The sequence below is a fragment of the Peromyscus maniculatus genome, chromosome 11 (assembly GCF_049852395.1).
Source record: "Peromyscus maniculatus bairdii isolate BWxNUB_F1_BW_parent chromosome 11, HU_Pman_BW_mat_3.1, whole genome shotgun sequence".
In the NCBI taxonomy this organism is placed as follows: domain Eukaryota; kingdom Metazoa; phylum Chordata; class Mammalia; order Rodentia; family Cricetidae; genus Peromyscus; species Peromyscus maniculatus.
The window spans coordinates 90,434,894-90,461,056 of NC_134862.1; the positions used below are offsets into that span (position 1 = coordinate 90,434,894).

Below are 26,163 nucleotides of genomic sequence, written 5' to 3' on the forward strand. Positions count from 1 at the left end.
AAATGTGCATACACACCTGCACACACGTGCATCGCACACACCTATGCACACAAAAAAGAAACTGTTGCCGGGCAGTGGTAGCGCAAGCCTTTAATCCCAGCGCTTTGGATGCAGAGGCACTTGGATCTCTGTGAGTTCAAGGCCAGCCTAGTCTACAGAGTGAGTTCCAGGACAGCCAGGGCTGTTACACAGAGAAACCCTGTCAAAAAAAAAAAAAAAAAAAAAAAAAAAAAAAAAAAAAAAAAGAGGAAACTGTTTTCTAATAAAATAGAATGTTTTCAAGATTGTAATAAAAGAAGTCTGATCAGTTTTAGCTACATTAAAAATGTTTTTCTGTCCAGATTTCGATTGGCAATGGATTGTTTTAGATGGCCCAGTCGATACCTTATGGATAGAAAATCTAAACACTCTGCTCGATGAAACCAGAACGCTGTGCCTGGCGAACAGCGAGAGGATTGCCCTGACTAACAAGATCAGGATGATTTTTGAAGTGGACTCTCTGTCTAACACCACGCCGGCTATTGTCACCCGGTGTGCAATGGTGTTCATGGTAAGTCTGCAGAGCCTGCTCCTTGGCACAGGTGTGTTGTTTAGAACGGCAACCCATCCCATCAGTTGTGTTCTTGTGACCCCAGTGACTCAGTGACCCCAGTGACTCAGTGACCCCAGTAGCTCAGGAACGTTATTTGCCCCCAAAGCCTCATAATCCAGAAGTAATACTGTCAGTAATAGTACAAGGGAAGTTAGAACATCAGCATTTCAGACAGACAGGTTAGGCCATTGGTATGGATTATTTTGCCAGCAAAGGAAAGATTGCCCGAAGCCTTTTCACTGTATGACTCTCAGAACTTGGAAAACATTACCAAGACAGTGATATGGGAGTAGAAAACATAACCCCCCAAATTCCATACACGAAACTCCTTAGCAGTGTGAGGGCTCTCTTCTCTCCTCTGCCTGGTTTGGGGGCTGGGGCTGCCTAGGCTGCCGGGCTCCTTTCAGCTTTCACACCCCATTGGGTTCTCATTGTTTTCTTTTCAAACCGCAGTTAAAACTCCAAGATCACTCCAGAGAATTGCAATTCCTTTAGCTGATTGTTGTTGCTGCTGTTGTTGTTGTAGCTTTAAATAATGCTGAATCTAACCATGGTGAGGGGGTGATGAAGAAAAAAATTTTAAAAAGTAAAGAATGCTGTATTTTTGTTTACATGAGATTTTTCTTTTGCTTTTTATTCCTAGGACCCTGTTGATTTGGGATGGAAGCCTTACATTAACTCGTGGCTTTTGAAAACTTCAAAAACTATAAGTCAACGAGGAATGGAGTGTCTTGGAATGCTGATTAAAAAGAGTGTTACAGAAGGGTTAGACTTTCTGAAAAGGCACAGAAAGTTTTTAGCATATCCCTTACAAGATGTGACAGTCATCATGACTCTGTGCAGGATTCTAGACGCCATGTTTGAATTCATGCACATAAAGAGAGGAACGACAAAAGGTGACTTCCCCTGAGTTATAGTGAGGAAATTGTGTCTCCACGATCCAGTGGCAGCTTGTCACTTCCTAGTGAAGGCCGGAAGAGCATAGACTCTCGGTCTGTTTGAGTGGACAGCGAACATGGACATAGAACAGGCTAAAACCTCTTAGCAGAGATACACATCCAAAGGGGCAAACCAATAACTTATGTGTTGAGGTTCCCATGTGTGAACCTTAGACTATATATATATATATATATATATATATATATATATATATATATATGCAGAGCCTTAGGAGATCTTGATTACTCAAGAACGGTTTGTTGTGTTTTAAGGATTCCTCAGGTTAGGAAGTGTCTAACCCTGTACTGTGGACATGCCAAGGCAAAGCGAGAAGAGATGCACAGTTTCTTCTTGCTGTTGGCATTTCCTGTTGGGTGTTGCCTTAGCTTTCGGCTCATTATGCCCTTGTTCTATACAGTTTACTCTGAGGCGATTGTGGTCACTGCTTGCATTTCTGTTGGACTAGATTATAGCTTTCACAGCTCTGTTGAAATTTGACATTTTTAAGGAATATAATACACAGTGCTCCTCTGTGAAGGGTTACATTCAGATAAATTCTCTGTGACTTCACCTTTTAAGTTGAAGATACGCTTAACACACCTTAGCTATTACTGTGGTTTTATTGAGCCTCTAACAGGCCTTGTTTCTGATGAAATTACTTAAATTCAAAAGAAGAAGCCAACCACTTCTCATCTGGACAATAGAAAAGATGCCTTAAGGGTATCTCAGGAATTAGCTGGACCCCTACCAATTTTAGGGTCAAGGGTATGAACGGATAAACTCATCTTAAAGACTTTTCCTTGAAAAGAGAATACCTTCAGCGTACCGTACTTCTGCAGGCCTGCCTAGGAAGCCATCTGCCTTATTTGTTTCACTGTGCTTGACCACCCAGATTGCTGCAACCATGGTCCAAGGGGACCTGGCACTGCTTGAGCAGGTGGCGGACCTTGGTGTTGTATATGTGATTCTGGTTTTGCAGGAACATAGGATGCAAAACTGTGAGATCAAGGACACTTCCACACAGATCTTAAAAGAGTGCCGGGGAGGCCAGGTGGTTTGTGTCAGGCCAGTGTTCATGTAGGCAGCTCCCGAGAGGTCAGTGCGTGGAGCTGTGAAAGTAAAGGTTAATCCTCGGTGGAGACCTCAGGGTTCCAGAGATGCCAGGAGCAGGAAATATGCTGAGGGAGCTGCAGGCAATGAGCGTAAGAGGTCCAAAAGAGAGGCCACACAGGCGGCTTCAAATGGCAAGGCCACAGGGACAAGGCTGCCCAGGACCTCAGAAGCTCACATCAAAACAACGGTGCCCTGGCTGCTGACGTGGTTCCACAGGGTTTACAGTTCATCCCTCCAGGTTTGGTCTTGCTGACCTGACCTCTCCTTGCTGTCAGTATTTCAGCTCCTCCAGTTTGGAGGAGAAGAGTTAGTCTTTGCCATTGTACGTAAGAAATAAGTCATGTGTTTTCTTTCACAGCTAAGAGTTGCATTGAGCTGGGCAGTGGTGGCACATGCCTTTAATCCCAGCACTCAGGAGGCAGAGGCAGGTGGATCTCTGTGAGTTCGAGGCCAGCCTGGGCTACAGAGCGAGATCCAGGAAAGGTGCAAAGTTACACAGAGAAACCCTGTCTCAAGAAACCAAAAGAAATTCAATTAGAAATTTCACCACATTAAGGAATATTAAAAGACTTAAAACATGCTAGGCATGGAGGCACATACCTTTAATTCCAGCACTCAGGAGGCAAAAGTATTTAAATCAGAGTCAGAAGTATTCAAATCTGAGTTTGAGATTAGCCTGATCTACAGAGTGAGATCCAGGAAAGGCGCAAAGCTACACAGAGAAACCCTGTCTCGAGAAAAAAAAAAAAAAAAAAAAAAAAAAAAGAGTTGCATTGAGTGTCAGAGAACAATTTAGACTTGATTTTTAAACAATATTGGAGTTTAACTTGAATAAATTGTGCATTGTAAGATTGACATGAAGTTTTGGAGGCCAGAGGTAGAATATAACAGTTTGAATATGAAGTATACCCTTGAATGTTCATGTTTGGGGAGTTGGTGATGGGTATCTAGGTGAGGGCACCTAACTAGATGGAGTAAGTAGGCCACTATGTGAGGGTACTTGGGGGTATGCTAGCCCTGAATCCTGTGCCAGCCCATCCTCCTTTCTGCTTCCCATCCACACTAAGGTGCACAACCTCCTCCTCTATACATTTCCCAGGCCTGTGATGGTCTGCCTCACCCTGGGGCCAGCATCAATACAGCCCAGGACTGTGAACTAAAACCTCCAAAACCATAAGCTAACCTAAATCTTTTCCCAAAGATATTTATGTTGTGTATTTGGTAGATAGGCCTGGCTTTGCCTACCTTATCAAACACACTCAGACCATTAACATTAGCCTACACTTTGACAAAATTATCTGGCACAGTATCTGCTTTATATGTTGTAGACAAATTTCTAAGTGGTCTTATTAAATAAAAAGCATGGAGCCAAATACAGGGGTGAAAGCCTTAGAGAGATCAGGGAAATAGGGAAAGCCACCGACTAACCTTACCTCACCAACTCTGCAGCTTCCAAATGCGAGCTACTTCCTGTCTTACCCACGCCTTTATTGCCTTGCTGTTCTGCCCGCTCATTGGCTCTCTTAGCCCAGCTACCTCACTTCCTTGTCACTGCCTGTCTGTACAGACCTCCAGATCTCTGTGGTTGGTACTAGGATTACAGGCGTGTGTCACCACGCTTGGCTCTGTTCCCTACCTAGTATGGCCTTGAACACACAGAGACCCTGCCTGCTAAGTGATCAGATTAAGGGCGTGTGCTGCCACTGCCTGACTTTTTAAAATGGGTTGCTATTACCTCTGATCTCTGGTAAAGAGATTATTAAAGCACAAATAAAATATCACCACAATATATTATGTGATTTATTTAACTAATACTGAAAGTGACAAACAGTGGTGGTATGAGTATGTATTTGGACCATCATAAACCTAACAAGGTGGATATTACTGGACTGGAAAACATCACCTTATTAACTATAGTCATCATGCTATGCAGTAGGTCTTTGATCTCAATTCCCCTGCTTTACTGACATTTCATATCCTTTGGCCAACATCTTTCTTACATTTTCTCCTATCCAAACTCCCGACTTCGGGTGGCCATCATCCTATTCTCGATTTCTGTGGGAACAACACTTTTAGATTTCATATCTGTATGAAATCAATTGGTATTTGAATTTTTATGCCCACTGTTAGAGTCACTTCAAAGTGAATACACATTGTCATATGATGGGGTTTTCCTTCTTACAACTGACTAATGCTGCACTGTGCGTACACCACATTGTCTCTGCTCGCACGTGGAAGCTCAGACTGATCCCATGTCATGGTGAGAGAAGTAATGCCTCAGTGTCAAAGGAAGCACAAATAGCTCCTAAAAACACTCATTTTGAGTAGAAGTGAGACTGCTGGGTCATGTGGCCATTCTATTTTGGGTGAGCACTGTGCTCTTGTGGGTCATGGTTTCCCATTTGTTGAGATAAGACTATGTCAGTATTGACTGCATTTGGTTTTTATTGTTACTATAGTTACGTTACTTATGTTCCTCCTGTACCTTTCTAGAAATGATTGTTTTGTTTATTACCTGATACAAGGCTTATTATGGGAAACAATTTGTTATGATTTAAGACTATTTAACATTAAAGGAAGATTCTAGCAAATTCCAGAGAGAGAAAGACAACAGAATAACAAGAAGAGATGAAAAGTTTTCTATGTCAATACTGACTCAAGAAGAAAACAAGAACAACCTTTATAATAGAACATTATGAAGATATCTATTACACACACACACACACACACAGAGAGAGAGAGAGAGAGAGAGAGAGAGAGAGAGAGAGAGAGAGAGAGAGAGAGAGAGAGTCAGTAATGTACCACAAGCTTGAAATGAGAGCCCGGGAACTGAAGGAGTCACTTGTCCATTCCCACACTGGAGCTGGATGCCAAGGCAACAACCTACAAAACCAAGAGGCATCTGGAACCTCTGTACCATCAGAGGAAGTTTCTACAGAGCAGTTACACTGAGCTTTCCCCACAGAGAACTACAACCATTACTTCAATGGGTTATACTAAGAAAAGAGGAATACTCAAACTTATTTTATTCTTTGCTTTGTTTTGTGATGGAGTTTCATGTTGCCCAGGCTAACCTTGAACTTCTAGCCAGGATGACCTCCTGTTTATACCCTCTGAATGTGGAATTACAGGCTTGGACCACCACATCCATTTTATTGTTGAAAATGTGGCAAAATTATCTACTGAGTATGAGGCATCAAAAAAGCAGTTTCCCTCTAAACTTCCTTTTCCTTCTCACCTAGTCCCTCAATGGCTACTCCACTGAAGAAAATGGCACACACCCCCTCCAGCATCTCTTAACAGTTGGTAGTTCTTCAGGAAAGGGTGGGGCTGTGGGCACTTCCTTACCCTTGATAGACACTGATGTCTAGAATGTACTGGAGTATAAACACTAAAGAAGGTACCAGTGGAGGCACCAACCGAGTCAACCTTTTTAAAGCTCCTTAGCAATGCATGCTGAAAATACTGATAAAGTCGCCTTAGTGGTATTGTTCTAGAATCTTTTATAGAGTTATAATTGGAGAAGTATACAAATGGTTTATGCACAGAGGGGGTTGTACACAGCAGAACTATTTACAGTCATAAAAACAGCCTGAATTCCAACAATGGGAGATTGGCTTAATAAATTATGTTACAACAAAATCATGTTTCAAAGGACACATAATGGCATAAAAACAGCCTTAAAAATCAAAAGGCAGCATAAGAATGCAAGTCTTTTCATTTTTATCTGAGTTTAAAATTTAAAATACATTGTGTACTTTGTTATTCCATAAGTAATACAACAATATTTTAATGGTTATGGAGGAGAGTAAAACTGTGAGTTCTCGTTTTTTTCTATGTACTTTTCTGTTCTGAAATCTTCTAAAAGATACATTTTAACATTAAGAACACAAATATTAGAATATGAAGCTATAAGGAATGAGTCATGATTTAGTCTGTTGTTCTCTGTTGAATGGATAACTTGGACAAAAGGAGTCGGAGTAAGGATGGAGAGTCTGCCTGGGATGCTCCAAGTGAAGGACTCTCCCATGGCAGTTCTCAGCTAGACAATGTTACAAACCGAGCCTGGTTAATTAGCCTATGAAATTTTAGGTCTGTTGTTAATTGTACAAAAATCCTGTTGTTTCTAAGGTGAAGACGCCACAGGTGAAACCTCAACTAAAGGGACAAAAACTCTGAAAGTCAAGTTCAAGGATGCTGAGAGCAGGTCAGTTACGTTCACCCAGCCAGTGTGCTTGGGGAGCCTACTAGATGGGAAACACCCAAAGGCACGTAGGATCCTTGTCAGCAAACCATATCTTATGGTTTCATAATATTAAAGTCTACATTATTTTATCCCATCTTGGAGTCCTCTGTATAGCTAATACAAGATAATCACATTTTTATGGTATTTTAAAATAGTAAGAGTGTTATAAAAAAAAAAGCATTCATCTTGCCTTTACACATTTTAGAATGGAATAAATTGATGTGAGTTTATTTCACAGATCAGCTGTTTATAAGCTATAAAATGCTGCACCAGTTAGAAATTTTTAAAGCTTTGCCTCACAAAACTGGAATGATGATGTGACATGCTAGCTGTCGTGGCGATTACTTAGGTTAATAATTAGGTGCATGATACATTGTAGCTATGGAATTATTCCTTCTATATTCCTTCTGGATAATGGTCTTTGCTGAGTCCACAGTCTAAATCTCTGCAACCTCCACAGCCAGCAGGGTGACAATCCACAGGGTCAATAAGGAAGTTCAGTTCAGCATGGCTAAGTGGCTGGTGCTGGTTCAGACTTTGGGAGTCTGACCCCCAGTGGTTTATTTTAGGCATATTTAAGCACAGCACAATTTGATGAAAACATTTATGGTGACAATTAACTCGATCCCGTGTGCATAGTAAGCATTCACAAATCTCTTTGAGGAACAGAGTAAGCTAAATAAAAACTGGATATGACCGCATCAAAAGAAACTTTTTGTAAAGTGCCTGTGACACCATCCATAAAGTTAGGTTCTACAGGTTGAAAAAAACAAGCCGACGCAGAGGGTCTCGGGGAATCTGGTGTGGTCTCGGCCACACAGATAGCTCAAAAGTCACCAGACTAGAATGCATGTCACCTGCCAGCCTTCCAGATAACAGGTGTTGCATTCCATCCCTTGAAGGAGTCGCCCTGTGTGCTCTTCCAGGTCCCCAGGGCATGTCTGTGAACACAGGGACCTCTGTGCCTGCCATATTACCCCATTGTTATGCCTCGTATCTTACTCAGCTCTGTGTGTTTTGTTCACTCTTTCCTGTCCTGTGAAAAAGGTATCATGTCCACTTTGTTCAGAGTAACTGACAAATAGTAAACAATTAATAAATATTTGCTAAATTATACACAGCGAAATGTTTCAGATAGAATTATGCAAACACACTATGCTGGTAGTTGCTAATGAATTTCAATCTGATATGTCTTGTTTTTTATAATTTATAGATAATTTTATGATAATATTAGAACAATGGGAGATGTTAGAAATTAGGCCCAACCCTTCTGTCTAGCCCTATCATCATCAACCCTGTCACCACAAAACTCACAGATCATTAGCCACGAGGAGCCCAGGCTAACCTCAACTAGAAAGCAGACTCCTCAGATTCTGACTACCTGTCGGTAACCATGTTGAACTAAGTCAGCCCTTAAGACTTGACAGAAGAAATGCGAAGTGAATTACTGTTTATTCTGTCTTTGATGAAATGCAGAATTATCAGATTGACCCTCTCCCCCAACAAGTAAACTTCAAACTATAAACTGACCTAAAATTAAAAAGGTTTACATATAAATACTAAATAAAATGAAGTGTATATGTAAAGTATATCAAATACATATCAAATAACTATTAAACATGTATCAAAAGTATATCATGATAAAGGTATATATACAGATATTAAGTAGAACTGTATGTTAAATAAAGGTATATGATAAATTTGTCAACACATTACCAAAAATAGATATAAAACAAAAGTTAAGTAGGAATGTCTTATACATATGGCACTTTAAAAATGAACACAGTAACTAATTTATGTGACTGTTATCTGAGGAAACATTATGTATTAGATCTAAACTGATGTGATGTTGAGATAAATTTTCCAACCACTTTATAAAGCTTTTGACATTCATCTTCCCACACACAGCTATGGGAATGAAAATGCATGGTATTTGGAGAAAAATCCTGAAAAGTTAACAATAATGATTCAGAAGGTTTTTGTGTTTGCATTTACGTGGGCATTCGGAGGGATTTTAAAGCGTGAAGACCAACATGAAGAAGACTTGCTCTTTCGTTCAAATTTTGAACCTGATTCTCCTGCAGAAGTAACCTATAATTTTGACAACCTTGTTCATGAGTTATTTGAGGATGATTCAGAAAAAGGTCAGTTTATAAACTACCAGTTATAAACTAAATAATTCATTTTTGCTAAAAGTGTAAACTCTAAATTATACACAAAAGAGCAAGATGATGGGAAGTGTGTTCAGTGGGTAAAGGATGTTAAGGTCTTTGTTGGAGAGAAACATCCAAAAGCTTTGGATTAATCAGGACAATATATAAATCAGTATATTTGAAACAAACAGAATGCTAAAAATAAGTTAATAAGTATATGTGATACAAATACAAAATAAGGCAGAGGAGCAGTAAAGCAAAATAGAATAAAATAGATTGAAGGGCACTGTATTTAAAGATAATAGCAGCCTACAGGGCCTGGGGAGACGCCTTAGAGGGTAATAGAATTGTCTGTGCAAGTATTAATACCTGAGTTCAAATCCCCAGCCATCACTTAAAAAGCCAGGCGTGGCTGCGTGTGCCTGTACCCCAGCATTGGATTGTGGAGATGGATGGCGTTTGAAGCCAAGAAGCCTAGCCGAATAGTGGGTTTATGGCTCAGGGAGAGCCACAATGTCTCACAGCAATAAAGTGGACATTGACAGAAGACACCTGATCTCCCACTCTGGCCTCCACATGTGTGCCCAAGGTGCATGTATGCACACACATGCATGTAGCATGTACACAAGGACTCACAAACCAATTGTGAACTCGTATGAATTTTTATGAACAAAATTTGTAAGGATTCTGAGAGAAAACTAACTCTAAAATCATAGTCAAGTGAGGTGTTCTGACTCATGCCTATAATCCCAGGGCTTGGAAAGTGGAGGCAGGAAGTCATCTTTGAGTATATAGCAAGTTTGAGTCAAGCCTGGGCTACATAATACCTTGTCTCAAAAAGAAAAGGAAATCATAACAAATTATTTTTACTATATCTCAAACAAAAACTGAAAAAGATAACAAGCTATAAAAACTAACAAGGTATATATTAATATATCAATGATGGTTAGACATATGCATCTATCCAGTTAAATAGTAACTCTGCTATCTTTGATGAAACTATGGCTAATCTATTTTGCTTTTTGTTTTGTTTTTTTTGGGGTTTTTTTTTGTTTTGTTTTGGTTTGGTTTGGTTTTGGTTTTCCGAGACAGGGTTTCTCTGTAGTTTTGGTGCCTGTCCTGGATCTCACTCTGTAGACCAGGCTGACCTTGAACTCAGAGATCCGCCTGCCTCTGCCTCCCGAGTGTGGGATTAAAGGCATGTGCCACCGCCGCCACCCGGCTTATTTTGCTTTTTTTTAACCTATATTTTCAAGAATTTTTTCCAATAAATGTATTATTTTTTAAATGGGAAAGAAATATGATTTATAAGTATTCTCAGTGTTCTGTGTTATATTGGTCTGACCTGAGCCGGTATGGTACTGGAGTTTACTAGCATCCAAAACACACTGTAATAACAAGCACTTGAGGATAAGATTTCACAGGACATTGATCACAATTTACCCTTTTCTACATGTAAAAATGAGTAAAAGTTAATAAACTTTTGCTTTTGTGCAAACAAATATTACGAGGAATTGGCCTGCCTGTTTTTATGATTGCACGACCTCCAGTGGACTCCTGGCTCACAAACCCTTACCTTTGAGGTAGCGTTCATGTCGTCGGTGAACCGCTTTCTTACTGGATTCTTGTCTATGTTGTTTTCAGATATAGGTATCAGCTTACCAGCTGGTGAACGTTCTATATTTGGGTATTTTGTGGACTTACAAAATTGTGAGTTTATGCCTTGGTCAGATTTACTTCCTAATGCTCAAACAATAATTCAAAGAGGTAAGTATAATCATTTTTAAAGGCTTTTAACGTCTCTAAAATTCTGGAGGTATATTAATCATTAAAATAGATGTGTTCGCAACACTGAGGATTGACATGTTCAAATATGTATCTCTGCTCTTCCCCAGTACCCTCAATCATTCATACATTTATACACATGCCCCTCAACTTACTGATGGAGTTACTTCCCATAAATCTATGATAAGTTGAAAAAAATGTTATTTGAAATACATTTAATGCAACCGAACCTCCTAGTTGAACAGCACAGTATTCTGGGGAGTATGGGTGTTCACCCTGAGGTTTCTTTAAAAAAAAAAAAAAAAAAAAAAACCTCACATTTATAAAATGTGCCTTGAAATCACCTTAGAACATTACTTTATAAGAAATGGGAGGGGGCTGGAGAGATGGCTCCATGGTTAAGAGTATTGGCTGCTCTTCCAGAGGACCCAGGTTCATTCCCCAGCACCCACATGGCAGCTCACAACCGTCTCTAACTCAAGATCCAGGGGATCTGATGCCCTCTTCTGTCCTCCCTGGACACAGGCATGCGCATGATGCACAGACATACATGAAGTCAAAACACCCATGGTCATAAAAGAAGTAAATAAAGTTTTAAAATGTGTAGTGTATATAGACACAGTACAGAACTATAGTGTATAGAGTCTCACCAATGACAGTGTCTACTGGTTTAATTAGCTGTGGTACTAACCAGTAATGGAAAGTAACTCTTTAAAAGTAAGAAAAACACACACATAAAGATCATGTACTTGGTTGTTAAACAAAACCAGAATTTAAAAAGAATAAGGTGGACATGCTGGTTCACACCTGGAATCCCAGTACTTAGGAGGCTGAGACAGGAGGATAGCCATTAATTCAAGCCCAGGCTGGAATACATAGTGAGTACCAGTCCAGCCATTAGCCCCTGTCTCAAAATAGTAACAACAAAAAAGTAGAAAATGATGGTTTAATTTTTTTCATAAGTATCCATATACTCTAAATCGCTTTTATTTGCAACATGCTTCTGTATATCACAGAAGATCCTTAATCTTGCTGAACTTGCCAGGAGGTGGTGGTGGCGGCGGCGCACGCCTTTAGTCCCAGTACTCGGGAGGCAGAGCCAGGCGGATCTCTGTGAGTTTGAGGCCACCCTGGCCTCCAAAGCGAGTTCCAGGAAAGGCACAAAGCTACACAAAGAAACCCTGTCTCAAAAAACCAAAAAAAAAAAAAAAAAAAAAAAAAAATCTTGCTGAACTCTGAGAGCTTGGTAGGAGATGAAGACAAGAACTTAATGACAAAATGTCGTTTAAAGTTAAAAGTTACTTCAGCTTTATAGTCTTTCAGCCCCAATGGTGTGAACCCAGTCATGTTGAACAGAGCCATGATTTTTTTTATTTCCCATTTGGGTCTTTTCCCAGGCTCGGCAGAAGCAGTATGCTTCATGCATCGCTGGGTAGTTGCCAGTAGCTGCAGCTCCCGCTCCCAGCCAGCCCCACAACCTCAGGTGAACACCCATACTCCCCAGAATACTGCGCTGCTCAACTAGGAGCTTCGGTTGCATTAAATGTGTTTCAAATCACAATTTTTTTCAACTTACCATAGGTTTATGGGAAGTAACTCCATCAGTAAGTTGAGGAGCATGTGTATAAATGTATGAAGGATTGGGGGTACTGGGGAAGAGCAGAGGCAGTGGGAGCCAGGTTGACAAGGCAGCTACCTCCAGAAAACTCCAGCAGAGGTGGCCTGCTTGCCAGAAGTCCATGTAGAAACATGGCCTCTGTCGCCACTGCCCCACAGCCTTGGCATCTTTGGCCACAGCCTCCTTAGCAGTAAAGGCATGGAGAAAAAAGTTCCTACGACCAAAGTCCTCAGCACTGTCAAATGCTCCAACATCAGAAACAGACATGGACTTATGAACCAGAGTGACACCCGAGAGGTTGTAGTCTTAGTGACATTAAGAAAAGTAATCCAGACCTGTGAGATGGCTTAGTGGATAAAGACCACCAAGCCTGGTGACCTGAATTTGATCTCTGGGACCCATATGGTAGGAAGAGAGAACCCACCCCCTGTAAAGAGTGTGAGTGGGGCAGAGAGTAAGGGGGCAACCCCTAGGGCCCATACAAAGGTGGAAGGAGAGGACCAGATCCACGAAGTGGTCCTCTGACCTACACACACACACACACACACACACACACACACACACACACACACACACACACACTACAACAGACAACAGTAACAATAAAGTGAAGTTTTAAAACAAGGATTAGGGTAACATTATAGACAGCATTCATGTCCAGGATGAGTTTTGTTTGGTAGGTTGGTTTTTGTTTTGTTCTTTCCCATGTGTGTGTGTGTGTGTGTGTGTGTGTGTGTGTGTGTGTGTGTGTTATTTCACACTGAATTTTCTGTGTTCAACTGTCCTTTACTTTGTGAAATGTCAATTTCATGTGGTTCAGATAATCAGGTTGAAGGTTCAGCTTGTATGATTAAAACTTGTAGCAGAAGAGTCCGGAAGGACAAGAAGGGCAGCCCGAGCAGTGGGTTCTCAGGACAGCAGCAGCCTTGGGAAGAGAGCTGCCTCCCCATCCTCCTGTCGGGAACGGCTGGACCAGCAGGGTTGGGGTAGGAAAGCCAAGGAGTTTGCTTTAGGAATGTGTGTGATCTCTTGGCCAGCTGAGAACTCGGGAGAGAGCAATTTCTAAGACCCACAAAGACCCCGGGCACATCTAACAACACTGGCCAGTCTATCCATGAAGTTGCCGTGTACCAGGCGGACTTTCCCAGAGTAATGAATAGCAAAAACAATTGGCTGCTATCACATTCTAGGTCGTCTGAAATTTAAAAACTGTTTTCTGACCTTAGGGACATCGTTAATGACTGACTTTCAGGGATCCAGTGAGAGCATGCTGAGGATGAAGGAATGTGGGGAGTACGTGAACTATACCGCTACCAGGGACACGCTCTGCCTGTCTTTCCTCATGAGTCTTCTCCTCAAGAATTCCTACCCTGTCCTTCTCACAGGTAGCAAAGATAAGGAACAGGGAATTTCTAAGTTGGGGAGAAGTTTAACATTGGGTCTAATCATTTTTAAGTGGGAATTAATAATTAATTAATAGGTGCTGAAAATTTAGACTGATTTTCACAATCTTAGCAACAGCCCATCTTAACAAGGACATTCTAAGTCTGTCTATGTACCTTCCGCGTCCTCCTCCTTCCCCACCTCACCCCCCCCCCTTTTTTTCTTGCTGCCCTTGAGAGGTGAGCCTCTCACATCCACCTCCCAAGTGCACCCATCACTCTAGACTTGGGTGTTATATTTTTTCATCTTTTCATTACATTAAAGACAAATTCTAGAAGTAGACACATTGGATGAATGTGTGGTTGACCTCCATAGCCCATGAGCCTTAGAGGGCCACATCTGGTAACACCAACTGTCTAATTAAACTTTAACATACAATTTGTAAATATGGCATAAAATTTTTCCAAACTTTTGCTATTACCAAAGGAGTGACTCAATGCAGTTCTTGTTCATTCTGAGTATTCATCCAACCCATTGACTAACATTTTCTTGTCTCTGACCTGTGTTGGCTATCACCAGAGGCAAATTTAATAGAGTGTTCCTGGAGACATACAGAGGACTTCAGCAGTGTGACACTCAGATAACACATATTTACCTCTAATTTGTGCTAAGAAAATTCTTGAATTTTTCTGTTTTGTGAAACTTGGGAGTCATGAGTCCTTATTCTGTTTCAGGAAGTTTTATTTTTAAATGCCTCCTTCGATAATGTTAGCAAAAAAAAAATTTAAGGGAACTAAGTGTTGTGATATATGTCTGTAATTCCAGTACTCAGGGCGCTAAGGCAGGAGGATTGTTGAGTTCAAGGCCACCCTAGGCTACATAATAAGACCCTTCCTCAAAAAAAAAAATGATGAAGTGGGCTAGAGAGAAGGCTCAGGGTCAGCAGCCCTTGCCACTCTGCAGAGGGCTCAGGTCCATGTCCTAGCACACACTTCGTGGTGCACAACCATCTGAAACTCCAGCCCAGGAGGGTCTGCAACCGGCATGGGCAGGAGGCATGCACATGGTGCATATACACATACAGATACGGTGTTCATACACATAAAATGTTTTTTTAATTGATTTTGTTCTGTTCAAAGAGTTTCATCTAACACAATTCTAGTGTGCTATAAGCAAGAAATAGTTCTGATGGGCTTAAATGAACATTAAATAAAAGTTATTATTATCTCCTAATCTATCTTTTGTAACAAATATAAATCAAACAATTTAAAAGAAATTCACATTAAGTTCCTACTTAACCTCTCACATTTAAAACAGAACAGCGAAAACTATGCTTTCCATCCGTGCAGATTCAAATGAGTACATATATGCCACTATTCGTTTTACCATATGAACATGTGTAATCTTCTGACATGTGGCTCTAACCTAGTGTATCTCCCCCTCAGGAGATTCTGGTGTCGGGAAGACTACTGCCATCAATGAGATGCTTGACAAGCTAGAGGGTCGAGGAACATTTGATATAAAATTCGGGTCAATTTTAGGAAAAGTCCTGTTACATAATGAAATTAAAAGATCAAGGTATACATATTAAACTTTAAACTTGGCTTCTCTGGTAAAAACGTTTCCTTGATGTATGTTGACTTTGTTCTTACAAAGCAAATCTTTTATATAATGATGAGAATTATTCAAATGAGGCAATAAGAAAAAAATGTTTTCCCAATCTCTTAATATATATACTTGTAAGGTACAGTGGGCTGTTTAAGTGTGTGCATGCACTGTAAAATTATGTCAGCTGATTAACACACCCGCCTCCTCATGTACTTACATTTCATAGTGAGAACACTTAAAACCTGTGTTTCTGCAGCTTTGCAGTATATGTTAACAGAACCCTCCAGACCCATGTGATCCACCTTGAAATCAGATTCCTCCTATTTGGATCCTCCCACCTCACCCTCGGCCCCTAATACCTACCCCTCTTTCTGCTTCCACCCCCTTCATATTCTCAGTATAGTGGAGACTGTATAGAATTTAATCCTCCTTTCCTGGCTTACTTTACTCTTTATGGCAATATTCGGTTGTTTTGATCAATATCCATTTTTATTATATTCTTTTAATTTTAATTTTTTTAATTATGTATCTGTGTGGGGGTTTGTGCACGTGAATGCCGATGTCTGCAGAGGCCAGAGGAGAGCATCATATACCCTGAAGCTGGTGTTTGGGGTCGTTATGTGCTGTGTGACATGAGTACCAGGAACCTAACTCCAGTCCTCTGCAAGAGCGGGAGAGCTCCTAGCCACAGAGGCATTCATTCCCTCCAGTCCTGTCATCACTTCTTCCACCTCGTTCTTCCTGTTCAGGATTGCTGTATCTATTTGGAGTCTTCTGATTCCAAAAGAAAAATGAAAAATAGCTTGAGTTTTGATAGAGGTTACATGAATTTATAGATCATTTTGGGTAGTATAAACATTGTAACAGTATTGATTTTTCTAAACCATGAATACTGGCTATAGTTTCAGATAATTGTGTGACTTTTCAGCTTCGTTATAGTTTTCAGTAGCTAGATTTTTTACTTAGTGAGATGTCATTATAGCTTTTATCCTTTGTTCTATTACTATAACGTATCACTTTTATTGATTTGTACATATTGGACCATCCTTGCATCCCAGGGATAGTGATTCTCAGTTGATCATGAAGAATGGTCTCTTTAATGCTCTGTTGAATTTGGTTTGTTAGCTTTCTGCTGAAGATTTTTGCATCTGTGTTCCTAAGTAATACTATCTTGAAGTTTTCTTTGTTTAAACTGTTTTTTCTGGCTTTCTTCTTAGGGCAATGCTAGCTTTATGAAATGAGTTTGGAAATATTCCTTCTACCTCCATTTTTCAGTAGTGTATGATATTAGTATCCATCCTTCGTTAAATAATCACTAGAGTTCAGTGTGAAACCACATGGTTCTGTGATACTTTTTTCTTTTTTTTTTTTTTTTGGTTTTTCAAGACAGGGTTTCTCTGTGTAGCTTTGCGCCTTTCCTGGGACTCACTTGGTAGTCCAGGTTGGCCTCGAACTCACAGAAATCCGCCTGTCTCTGCCTCCCGAGTGCTGGGATTAAAGGCGTGTGCCACCACCGCCCGGCTATACTTTTTTCTTTAATGGAGAACTTTTTGCTACTGATTTAACCTCCTTCCTTATTATTGGTTCACCATAATTACCTGTTTAGAGAAAAATCTTTACTTTTTTCCAAAGTGTTAACAGCTAGATTCATTCATTTAAATCAGATACACTTGCATTTATTTTAAATATAACTAAGTTTAGAACCACATATGTTATATAACATAAAATATAACTATAAGCGATTTTCCTCCCAGAAAAATGCACCTCAGATATACTCACAAAGTTTTATATAATATCAATTTTTGTAATAGAAATAAATCATCTACATATGAAACATAAAAAGACTTTACAAAGAGCTTGTGCCTATCATTCTGAATTTTGTCTACCTCTTCATAAGAAAAATATAAACCTGTTTTGCAAATAAAAATTTCCAAAATAAAACACATTTTTAAAATTAAGTCTCACATTGTTAAAATTTTAGAGAAGCCTGTTTTTTCAGCTGAATAAGAAAATGACATGTGGAGAAGTCTTAAGATTATAAAAGTGTGAACAGAAAAACAAATGTTTTCTTGTGGGAAATCCAAGTAAGATCAATGATGTGCTGTTACTTTGATTAGATTTTATTACTACAACTAAAACTATAAACTAATTTTGGATCCTTGAAACATTTGATTCCAACAGCATAAGGCAGAATATCAACATCTTGATTGCCGAGACCTACAAATCAGCCATCGGAGGTTTCGGTAAGTGTGGCCGCGTGGGATCGAAACTATCTCTTGATCTGTTGTGTTCTTCTCTACTGTGGCCATATGCAAAGCCATTCCTTACTGTGAGAAGTCATAGAGTAAAAACTGGAATTGCTTTAATCCCAACACTCAGGAGACAGAGGCAGGCAGATCTCTGTGAGTTCAAGACCAGCCTGGTCTACAGAGCTAGTTCCGGAACAGCCAGGGCTACACAGAGAAACCTTGTCTCAAAAAACAAAAGCAAAAACAAACAAACAAAAACTGGGATTGTTCATTTAAAATACAACCTGCTGGAAATTATCCAGGACCCACTCAAAGCTCCTAAAAAGGTACAAGAGGCTCTGGTGGAGGAGGTCGTCTGCACTCACAGGTGAGTCCTGTCACCCTGGTAAAAGAGCAGATGGAACCTAGAAGCTGCTGCATTCTTCCCTGACTTTCAGCACACACAGGAGAAAGTCATGACTCTGTAGCTCTCATGCCAGGAGGTATAGCAGAAACATGAGTTCCAGAGATAGTTTAGGGTCTTGAACTACTGTAGGCTCATCCTACACATCCCTCTGAATGATTCTTCCTCTGGGAACGAGTCCTGCATGCACCTTCCCCATCATTCAGCTCGACATTGTAACATAGACAAATGAAGATGCCCCCGCGCTTCATACCACTGCATGTGCTATGGTTTCCGATGTGCAGTTTACAATGAAAGATAATAACTATTCAAAGCTACTGTTCCTCTCTCGGAGCATTGTCTTTGAAAGAACAACAATAAAATAAAATTGCTTGTTTCAAATTTCTTAACACCCTAAAATAGAGCAAACATTGCTTAAACTGCCCTAAATTTATTTCTCCTTTTGTATTTGGCATTGTAGATATGAGTACAAAGAAAGTCATGATTAAAACTGATGATGCCCCAATTAAAAATGATAAAGGAATTATAGTCTCTACGATCAATTTAACCACCAACGTGACAGCCGCCAAAACCAAGGAGATGATTCTGCGGAAGTTAGTTAGAAGAGCCAAAGACGTACTTGGAGCCCCGAAAAACAACAGGGTAATTTAGCCCCCCTAATCTGTAAGAAAATGGTTTGTTTTAGTTAGTAAAAAGGAGAATATACACTCCTGGGCACTGTTTAAAAATGCACTTACAATGGGGGCGTTGATTCTCAAATCGGTGTATTCCTCTTCCAGTACGATGGGTTGTCCTGGGTGAGAGTTATTAAGACCAGAGGAATATGCCAAAATCTCGATGAAGATTGTCTGGAGCCTGAGTTAGCTGATGGTGCTTTGTTGCTGTAGTTTCTAGCTCATTTTCATCTGCTGCATGAAGCTCTAAAAGAAAGAGTGACTTCTAGAACCCGCAGACTTGGAGAAGGCAAGAAGGAAGTGTCTTGTGGGAACAAGGCAGATACCCCGTGGTACCAGATGTTCTTCATCTCACCTCCAGTCTGCTTGGCATGGAATCAACTGTCAATTTATTATCTGAGTCACAGGTGGAATTTACGGCCATTGACTCCCATTCAGTACCATGAAGTTAGCTCAGGGTCAAGCGGTTTGCAAGATTCATGAATGGCCTGCGTGGCCCCGGGAGTCCCTGCTCTCAATGTTTGTGTCACCTTTAGGAGGTCTTAAGGGCTTGCTTCAGATTCCCTGGACTTCAACCGAAGATGTGGATAAAACTGGTAGATCTTTGCCTACATGAATAGACTTTAGGGATTCTGAAAGGGTTTCTGCAACCTATAATCACACCATTAGAAAAGGCAGGCAGGAAACATGGCTGCCAGTCTGTATTCCAGGAAGAGAAACAATGTTCTCCTTAAAAAAAAAAAAAAAAGCCGGGCAGTGGTGGCGCACGCCTTTAATCCCAGCACTTGGGAGGCAGAGCCAGGCGGATCTCTGTGAGTTCGAGGCCAGCCTGGGCTACAGAGTGAGATCCAGGAAAGGTGCAAAAGCTACACAGGGAAACCCTGTCTCGAAAAACCAAAAAAAAAAAAAAAAGTAACATTGACAGTTACAAGTTGGGAAATCAAAACAGCTATTTGTATTTTTGTTTTCCAAAAAAATAAATGCAACCAAAAGGATTCATTGCACAGAGACTGTAATTGATACACTTGACTGCATAATATTTTCCTAGGCAAAAAGTAATACAGATTTAAAAACTGAAAGTGCTTCTGAATTTGCTGCCCAAACCAGGGTGCATATGAAACAGAAAAGCTAAATCCGACAACAGAGCAAGCACATGGTAAGAAGTAAGCTGGCACATTCAGAAGCAAGCGCCACAGTTAAATTGTTTGATCATTATCAAAAAACATTCCTAAGTATTATGTAGTTGTGTTAGGGACCAAGGGTGGATAGAGTTTCTGCTGGTTGGGACACTTGCTGTCTTCTAAGACCATAGCTTCAAAATAGATTTAATCTTCTGCTTTTAATTTTAAAACAGATTTATTGCATATAATTTTGTTCTTAAACAATAGCATATCTGTAATTCAGAATTTTTAAAAGGTTGCACTAATTAATATTTTTAAACATTCTGTCTCCCTTAAGATTGTAGTATTTATTGATGATATGAATATGCCAACACCAGAAAAAGGTGGAGCCCAGCCACCCCTGGAATTGATCAGACAGTTATTAGAAATGGGTGGGGTTTATGATACGGAAAGAAATACATGGAAGGTACAGTATATACTAAGATTTTCTCCTCACTAAATATTGTTACTGAACGCTTACAGCAACATTGAGTAGAGAATTTAGAAAGTCAGATACATTAATGTGTCCCTGTTGAGACCCTTTTTCGGTTCCTTCTCTAGAAATGAGAAGCCCCTTTGTTCCAAAACTGACTCCACCAATGTCTACTGTCCAATCCTCAGCTCTGTCCTCTGTAAGACGAGATGACTGTGCTGCAAAGTCTCATGTCTCGGGCAGACTCAAGCTGAGATTCCAAATGAAGCATACTTGCTAGTGAGACACCAGCCAGACTATCCCAATCACCATCCACCTAAGGCAGAGAGGAAGAGCCCCAATGCAGCCCTCCAGAGACAATTTGAGAGAGATGGGGGAGGGGAGTGAGTCCTAGAATACACGGCCTGGACAAAAGCCTTAAAGCGGTCAGAAAATGATCACAGCAGGTCTTTGGTGGCATTTCTGCAGCCCTGGCACAGGCATGGAGAAGGACCAGGGGTGTCAAAAGACTGGGTTTGTGGGGGGCCCGCCCCCACCTTTTCCCCCAGGATCCTCTTGAGGAGTGAAGGATAAGAGATTTAGATAGAAATATAGAGGGGAGAGAGACAGGTAGAAACACAGGATAGCCTCGGGAGGGCCTGGATCCTAATCCACCAGCCCCCTCTGTCTCCTCTACAGGACTTTTTAAAGGAACACCAAGGGGTGGGACAAAAGACCTCCCCCCATCACAGCCAAGTGCAGACCCTTCCAAACATCTGGAAACCTCCCATGTGGTCAACCCACCCCCTTATGCAGCCCTGCTGGGTAAAGCACACTCCGAGCTCACTAGGAAACCTCTGTGGGCTCCCACATGGGTTCTGTTCTGACTGTAGCCATGCACAGCACTGTGGCTTTGTAGTGTTTCAGGGTCATTACAATGTTACCTAGGCCAGTCCTGGCTACAACAGGGGCACATCGCTGTGATAACTCACTCATCAAGGCATCCTCTTTGCTAGCCTCAGTAACACATTGCTTATTTTCCAATGACTCCTCATTTATTTTTAATATACATAGAATCATTGGACATATCTATAGATACAGTGTGACATTTTGCTATGTTTATACAAAACATAATCATGAAATTTGAGCTCATGAATCACCTCAAACATTTATCATTTTCTTTAAGTAATGATTCCCAAATCCTCTCATCTAGTGATCTGGGGATGTGCAACTTAGTCCTGCTGTCTGGAACTTGGTGCCTGTTGTTCACCCTCTCCTCATCCTCCCTCCCTGCTAGCCTTCTAGTCCTTTGAGATCACCTTTCTCATTGGAGTGTACAGAATCCTAGTCTTTGTTTTTTAATTAATGTTTTACTAACATACAAAGCAATGTGTTCTGTTTTGATATTTTTGTGCATTTATATCATTGTACCTTGCCCTGATTTGTCTCCCTCTCTCATCCCTGTCCCTCACTGGTCCCTTCTCTTCCCCCAAGTAGTTCTACTTCTGATGTCATGTCAAATCTGAATATATATATATATATATATATATATATATATGATTCATATATATGAAAGTAAATGTGTGATATTGTTCCTTCCCTGTCCCCCATTATCCTCTCTTTTTCTCCCTCCCCTATTCATTTATACACCCTTCTCCTCTCATGCTGCCTTCTTCCTTTATATTGTATGTGTTTGTTTATTTACATCTAGAAAACACAATATTTTCCTTTATGAATTTGTCTTTGTGTCATAGTGATCTCCGGCTCCACCTACTGCCCTTCAAATGATTTAACATCATTCTTTTTTTGGTTTGGGTTTTTTGTTTGTTTGTTTGTTTGTTTGTTTGTTTGTTTGTTTAGATGTATTTATTTATTATGTATACAGTGTTCTGCCTGCATGTACATATGCAAGCCAGAAGAGGGCACCAGATCTCATTACAGATGGTTATGAGCCACCATGTGGTTGCTGGGAATTGAACTCAGGACCTCTGGAAGAGCAGCCAGTGCTCTTAACCTCTGAGCCGTCTCTCCAGCCCTGGTTTTTATTTTTAATTATGTATATGAGTTCATGTCTGTGTGTGGGGATGTTCACCTGAGTGCAGTTGCCTGTGGAGGTCAAAAAAGGGTGTTAGATCCCCTGGAGCTGGACTTAGAGGAGGTTTTGAGCTCTACAGTATGGGTTCTGGGAACTCAACTCTAGTTCTGTGCAAGAGCAGTATGTAGTCCTAATCATGAAACTAACTATCTATCCAGCCCTACTTCACTCTTTTTTATAACTAAATAGAATTCTCTGTGGTGAGAGATGGATTTTGTTTTGTTCTTCTATATGTAGCTGTCCAGTTTTTTCAAGACCATTTGTTGAAGAACTGCCTTTTTCTAACTGGCTGCTTTGGAGTTTGGCTTATTCTCCTTTTTCTAAGACTTTGAGATGTATCCTGAAGTTATTTACTTGGGATCCAATTCTTCTTTATTACCTTTAAGTCATCATACAAAGTAATGAGTTTCATTACAGCGTTTTCAGGTGTCTGTGTGGATAAACTTTGTTTAATTACCCCCCACACACACACTGCCTCCTCTTAGTTTTTAGTGTAAGCACTCATAGCTGCTCCTCTGCAACGTCCTCCCCTTGGTCCTAAAGGCTCTGATGAACTGACTGCTTTCATCTTCATTTGAGTCTAGGAAGGTTTTTATTTTCACCCTGATTCCTCCAATGACTCGTTGGTCACTCAAGAAGACAGTGTTTAATCTCTGGGTCTTTCTCTTATTTCTACTTTTACTCCACTGTAACCCGATAGGAAATTGTTTCAATAAATTTGCCTTTTGCTAAGACTTGCTTTATGGACTAAACTGTGGACAATTTTTTCAAAGTTACACATGCTGCTAAGAATAATGTGGACCCCACAGCTGTTGTATGGCTTATTCTATAAATGTCTGTTAAATTTATATAACCCATGGTGTAGATCACTGTGAAGTTTCCTTATTAGCTTTTAGCCTTGATGACCTATTTCAGGAGTGAGCTATTGAAGTCACCGACTGTGGTTATATCCAGACCTATGTGTTCTTTTGCATCATTAATGTTTGTTTTAAGAAACTGGACGTCCCAACATTCAGTGAACGTGTGTGTGTACATTGTTACAGCTTCTTGGTAGACCCTCCACTTTGTTAATATGCAGTAGCTGTCTTGTGCCTCTCCTGAAGGTCTTCAGTTACAGCATACTTCTTCGGTTATCAGAATAGTTCTGCCAGAATGATTTTTGCTTTCATTTGCTTGGTTGATTGATTTCTGTCCTTTCTCTTGGAGATTTTTTTTTTTTTTTGAGTGAGCTATGTTTTTGTTTGTCTGGTTTTTTTGTTGTTGTTTTTTGGTTTTTTTGTTTTGTTTTGTTTTGTTTTTTGGTGTTTTTTTTTTTTTCAAGACAGGGTTTCTCTGTGTAGCTTTGCGCCTTTCCTGGAAGTCACTTTGGAGACCAGGCTGGGCTCAAACTCACAGAGATGCACCTGCCTCTGCCTCCTGAGTGCTGGGATTAAAGGCGTGCGCTGCTGCCGCCGCCGCCGCCGCTGCCGCCGCCGCCGCCACCCCACCCCACCTCCCCCACCCCCCACCCCCCCACCCCCACCCCCCACCCCCGGCGTGAGCTGTGTTTTTTGGAGGACATTGTCCAACTGACTAGTCTGCATTATTTAATTGGGAAGTTAAAACATTTACATTTAGGATTATCGGTGGGAAATATCTACTATTATATTTTTTTAGAGCCCCAAAATGAATACAATGGAGCAGTATTTGACTTTCTGTATCTGGGCTATTTCACTTAGCATGATGTCTTCCAGGCTCATTTATGTTATTGGTGTGAAGAATACAGATATATTTTATATACTAATTTAATCTCTGTTGAATGTGCATGTGTATATATATATATAACAGTAGGACTATTGGAGCATGTGGTGATTATATTTTTATGAGGAACCTAAACCCTGCTTTTCATAATGTCTGTGCTAATTACATCCCCTCTAGTAGTTTACAAGAAGTTCCCTTTGTCGCAGCCTCACCAGCATTTTTCATTTCTTTTCTTTTTACTAACAGCTGTTCTAGCTGGGATGAAATGTTATCTCACTATTGTTTTTATTTGAATTTCCCTGACACTCAATGGTGACTGGTTCTTTTTTTCCCCATTTACCAGCTTGTTGTATATATGGTTTGTTGTTGTTGTTGTTGTTGTTGTTGTTGTTGTTGTTGTTGTTGAAATGTTTCCCAGGTTTTTGTTGGATTATTTGTAATGGGGTGCTGTTGGGATATTTGAGTTCCTTGTATACTCTACACTGTAACCCCTTGTCGATGTCCGGTCACACTGGCGACTGCTGTGCTATGCTGAAACTTCTTGTTTGGTATAATCCCACGTGTCTATGTTAGTTTGGCCTCTCATGCTTTTGAACTTTTTGCCCAGACCGGTGTCGTGATGTATTACCCCATGTTTTCTTCCGTAGTTTCACATTTTGAAGTGATTGTCATTTTTTTTTTAATGGGCTGTTCCTGATGACATTTAGAATGCCTGCTGGAAGTGACTTATCATGAAGTTACATCTTATGACAGGTTACATATAAGAAGACAGGTTTCTATTACCATTGTAATTTTTGTTTTATAGTAAATAGTAATCTAAATGTTTGCCTAAATTCTCCTGCTTGGGGTGAGGAAATGGATACATATTTACTTATTACAGATGCTTTTCCTTTTGAAAACTCTTCCCACAGACTATTCAAGATCTTTCTATAGTCGCTTCTTGTGCGTCTTCTGCCAGTGGGAATGATATCAGTCCACGGCTCCTCAAACACTTCTCCATACTGGTATTGCCTCATCCTCCACAGAGTGCCTTATGTACTATCCTTCAGGTAATGCATCGAGCTCGTTCCTGTCTCTCTCTCTCACCCTCCCTCCCTCGTCTCCTCCTCCCTTGTCCTCCCTCCCTCCCTTCCTCTCTGGGATAGAACCAGGTTCTCAAGAATGCTGTAGTACTCTACTACACTGCTTGCCTTTTGTCAACTGGACACAAGCCTAGACACACCTGGGAACAGCGAATCTTCCCTTTTTCTGTGTGTGGTGGTTGAAAGAGGGTTTCTCTGTGTAGCCCTGGCTGTCCTGGAACTCACTCTGTAGACCAGGCTGGCCTTGAACCCAGAGATCCACCTGCCTCTGCCCCCCAAGTGCTGGGATTAAAACTTGAGGTGTTGTCTTGGTTGGTATTGATGTGGGAGGGCCCAACCCATCGTGGGCAGCGCCACCCCTGGGTAAGTCATCGTGGGGATATAAGAAAGCTTACTTAAGTAAGCCAAGAGGAACAAACCAGTAAGCAGCACCCTCCATGGCCTCTGTGTCAGTTCCGCCTCCAGGTTCCTGCCTGAGTTTATATCCGGCCTCTCTTGGATGATGGACTGCAAGCTGTAAAGTGAAATAAACCCTGTCTTCCCCATCCAGCTCATTTTCTACTGGGGGCAAAAAAGAACATATTATAAGTAAAAGTCTGAGAAACTGAAAACACTAACACTGATCAATTATTCTTGTCTTCATAAATTTTATTTCTCCTATATTTTCTGGACTACTATTATGATTTATCTCTTAATATTGAAATCACAATTTTGTGTTCATAAGAAGTGCTATGGTACATGTCCAGTGCAATCCTAGGACTTTATTCTTCTGACTGAGGTTCGATGTGTCTGGCATGGACCCTGTAAGCATGAGCACTCTTAGTTCGGATCTGTGCATTTTCTTATAGGAGGCGGGATCACTTCCACCACTGGAAGCTGGCACACACATCTACTTTCTTTTAAAGCAATCT

At 40.6% G+C, this 26,163-nt stretch overlaps 1 protein-coding gene across 4 annotated transcripts in view; it reads left to right on the top strand.

Annotated features, from left to right (window-relative positions):
* Positions 1–26,163, top strand: part of Dnah14 (dynein axonemal heavy chain 14) — a 226,721-nt gene that overhangs the window by 119,635 nt on the left and 80,923 nt on the right. For all 4 annotated transcript variants that reach the window (XR_013043464.1, XM_042258740.2, XM_076548104.1 and 1 more), the window contains exons 40-50: positions 342–550; positions 1,236–1,488; positions 6,776–6,851; positions 8,799–9,034; positions 10,688–10,810; positions 13,673–13,831; positions 15,275–15,407; positions 17,619–17,680; positions 18,550–18,731; positions 20,222–20,350; positions 25,082–25,219. Coding sequence is in view for 3 of the 4 variants with exons in the window: in XM_042258740.2 (XP_042114674.1) it covers positions 342–550; positions 1,236–1,488; positions 6,776–6,851; positions 8,799–9,034; positions 10,688–10,810; positions 13,673–13,831; positions 15,275–15,407; positions 17,619–17,680; positions 18,550–18,731; positions 20,222–20,350; positions 25,082–25,219 (1,700 nt within the window). In the remaining variant the exon portion in view is untranslated. The remainder of the gene's footprint in view (positions 1–341; positions 551–1,235; positions 1,489–6,775; positions 6,852–8,798; positions 9,035–10,687; positions 10,811–13,672; positions 13,832–15,274; positions 15,408–17,618; positions 17,681–18,549; positions 18,732–20,221; positions 20,351–25,081; positions 25,220–26,163) is intronic.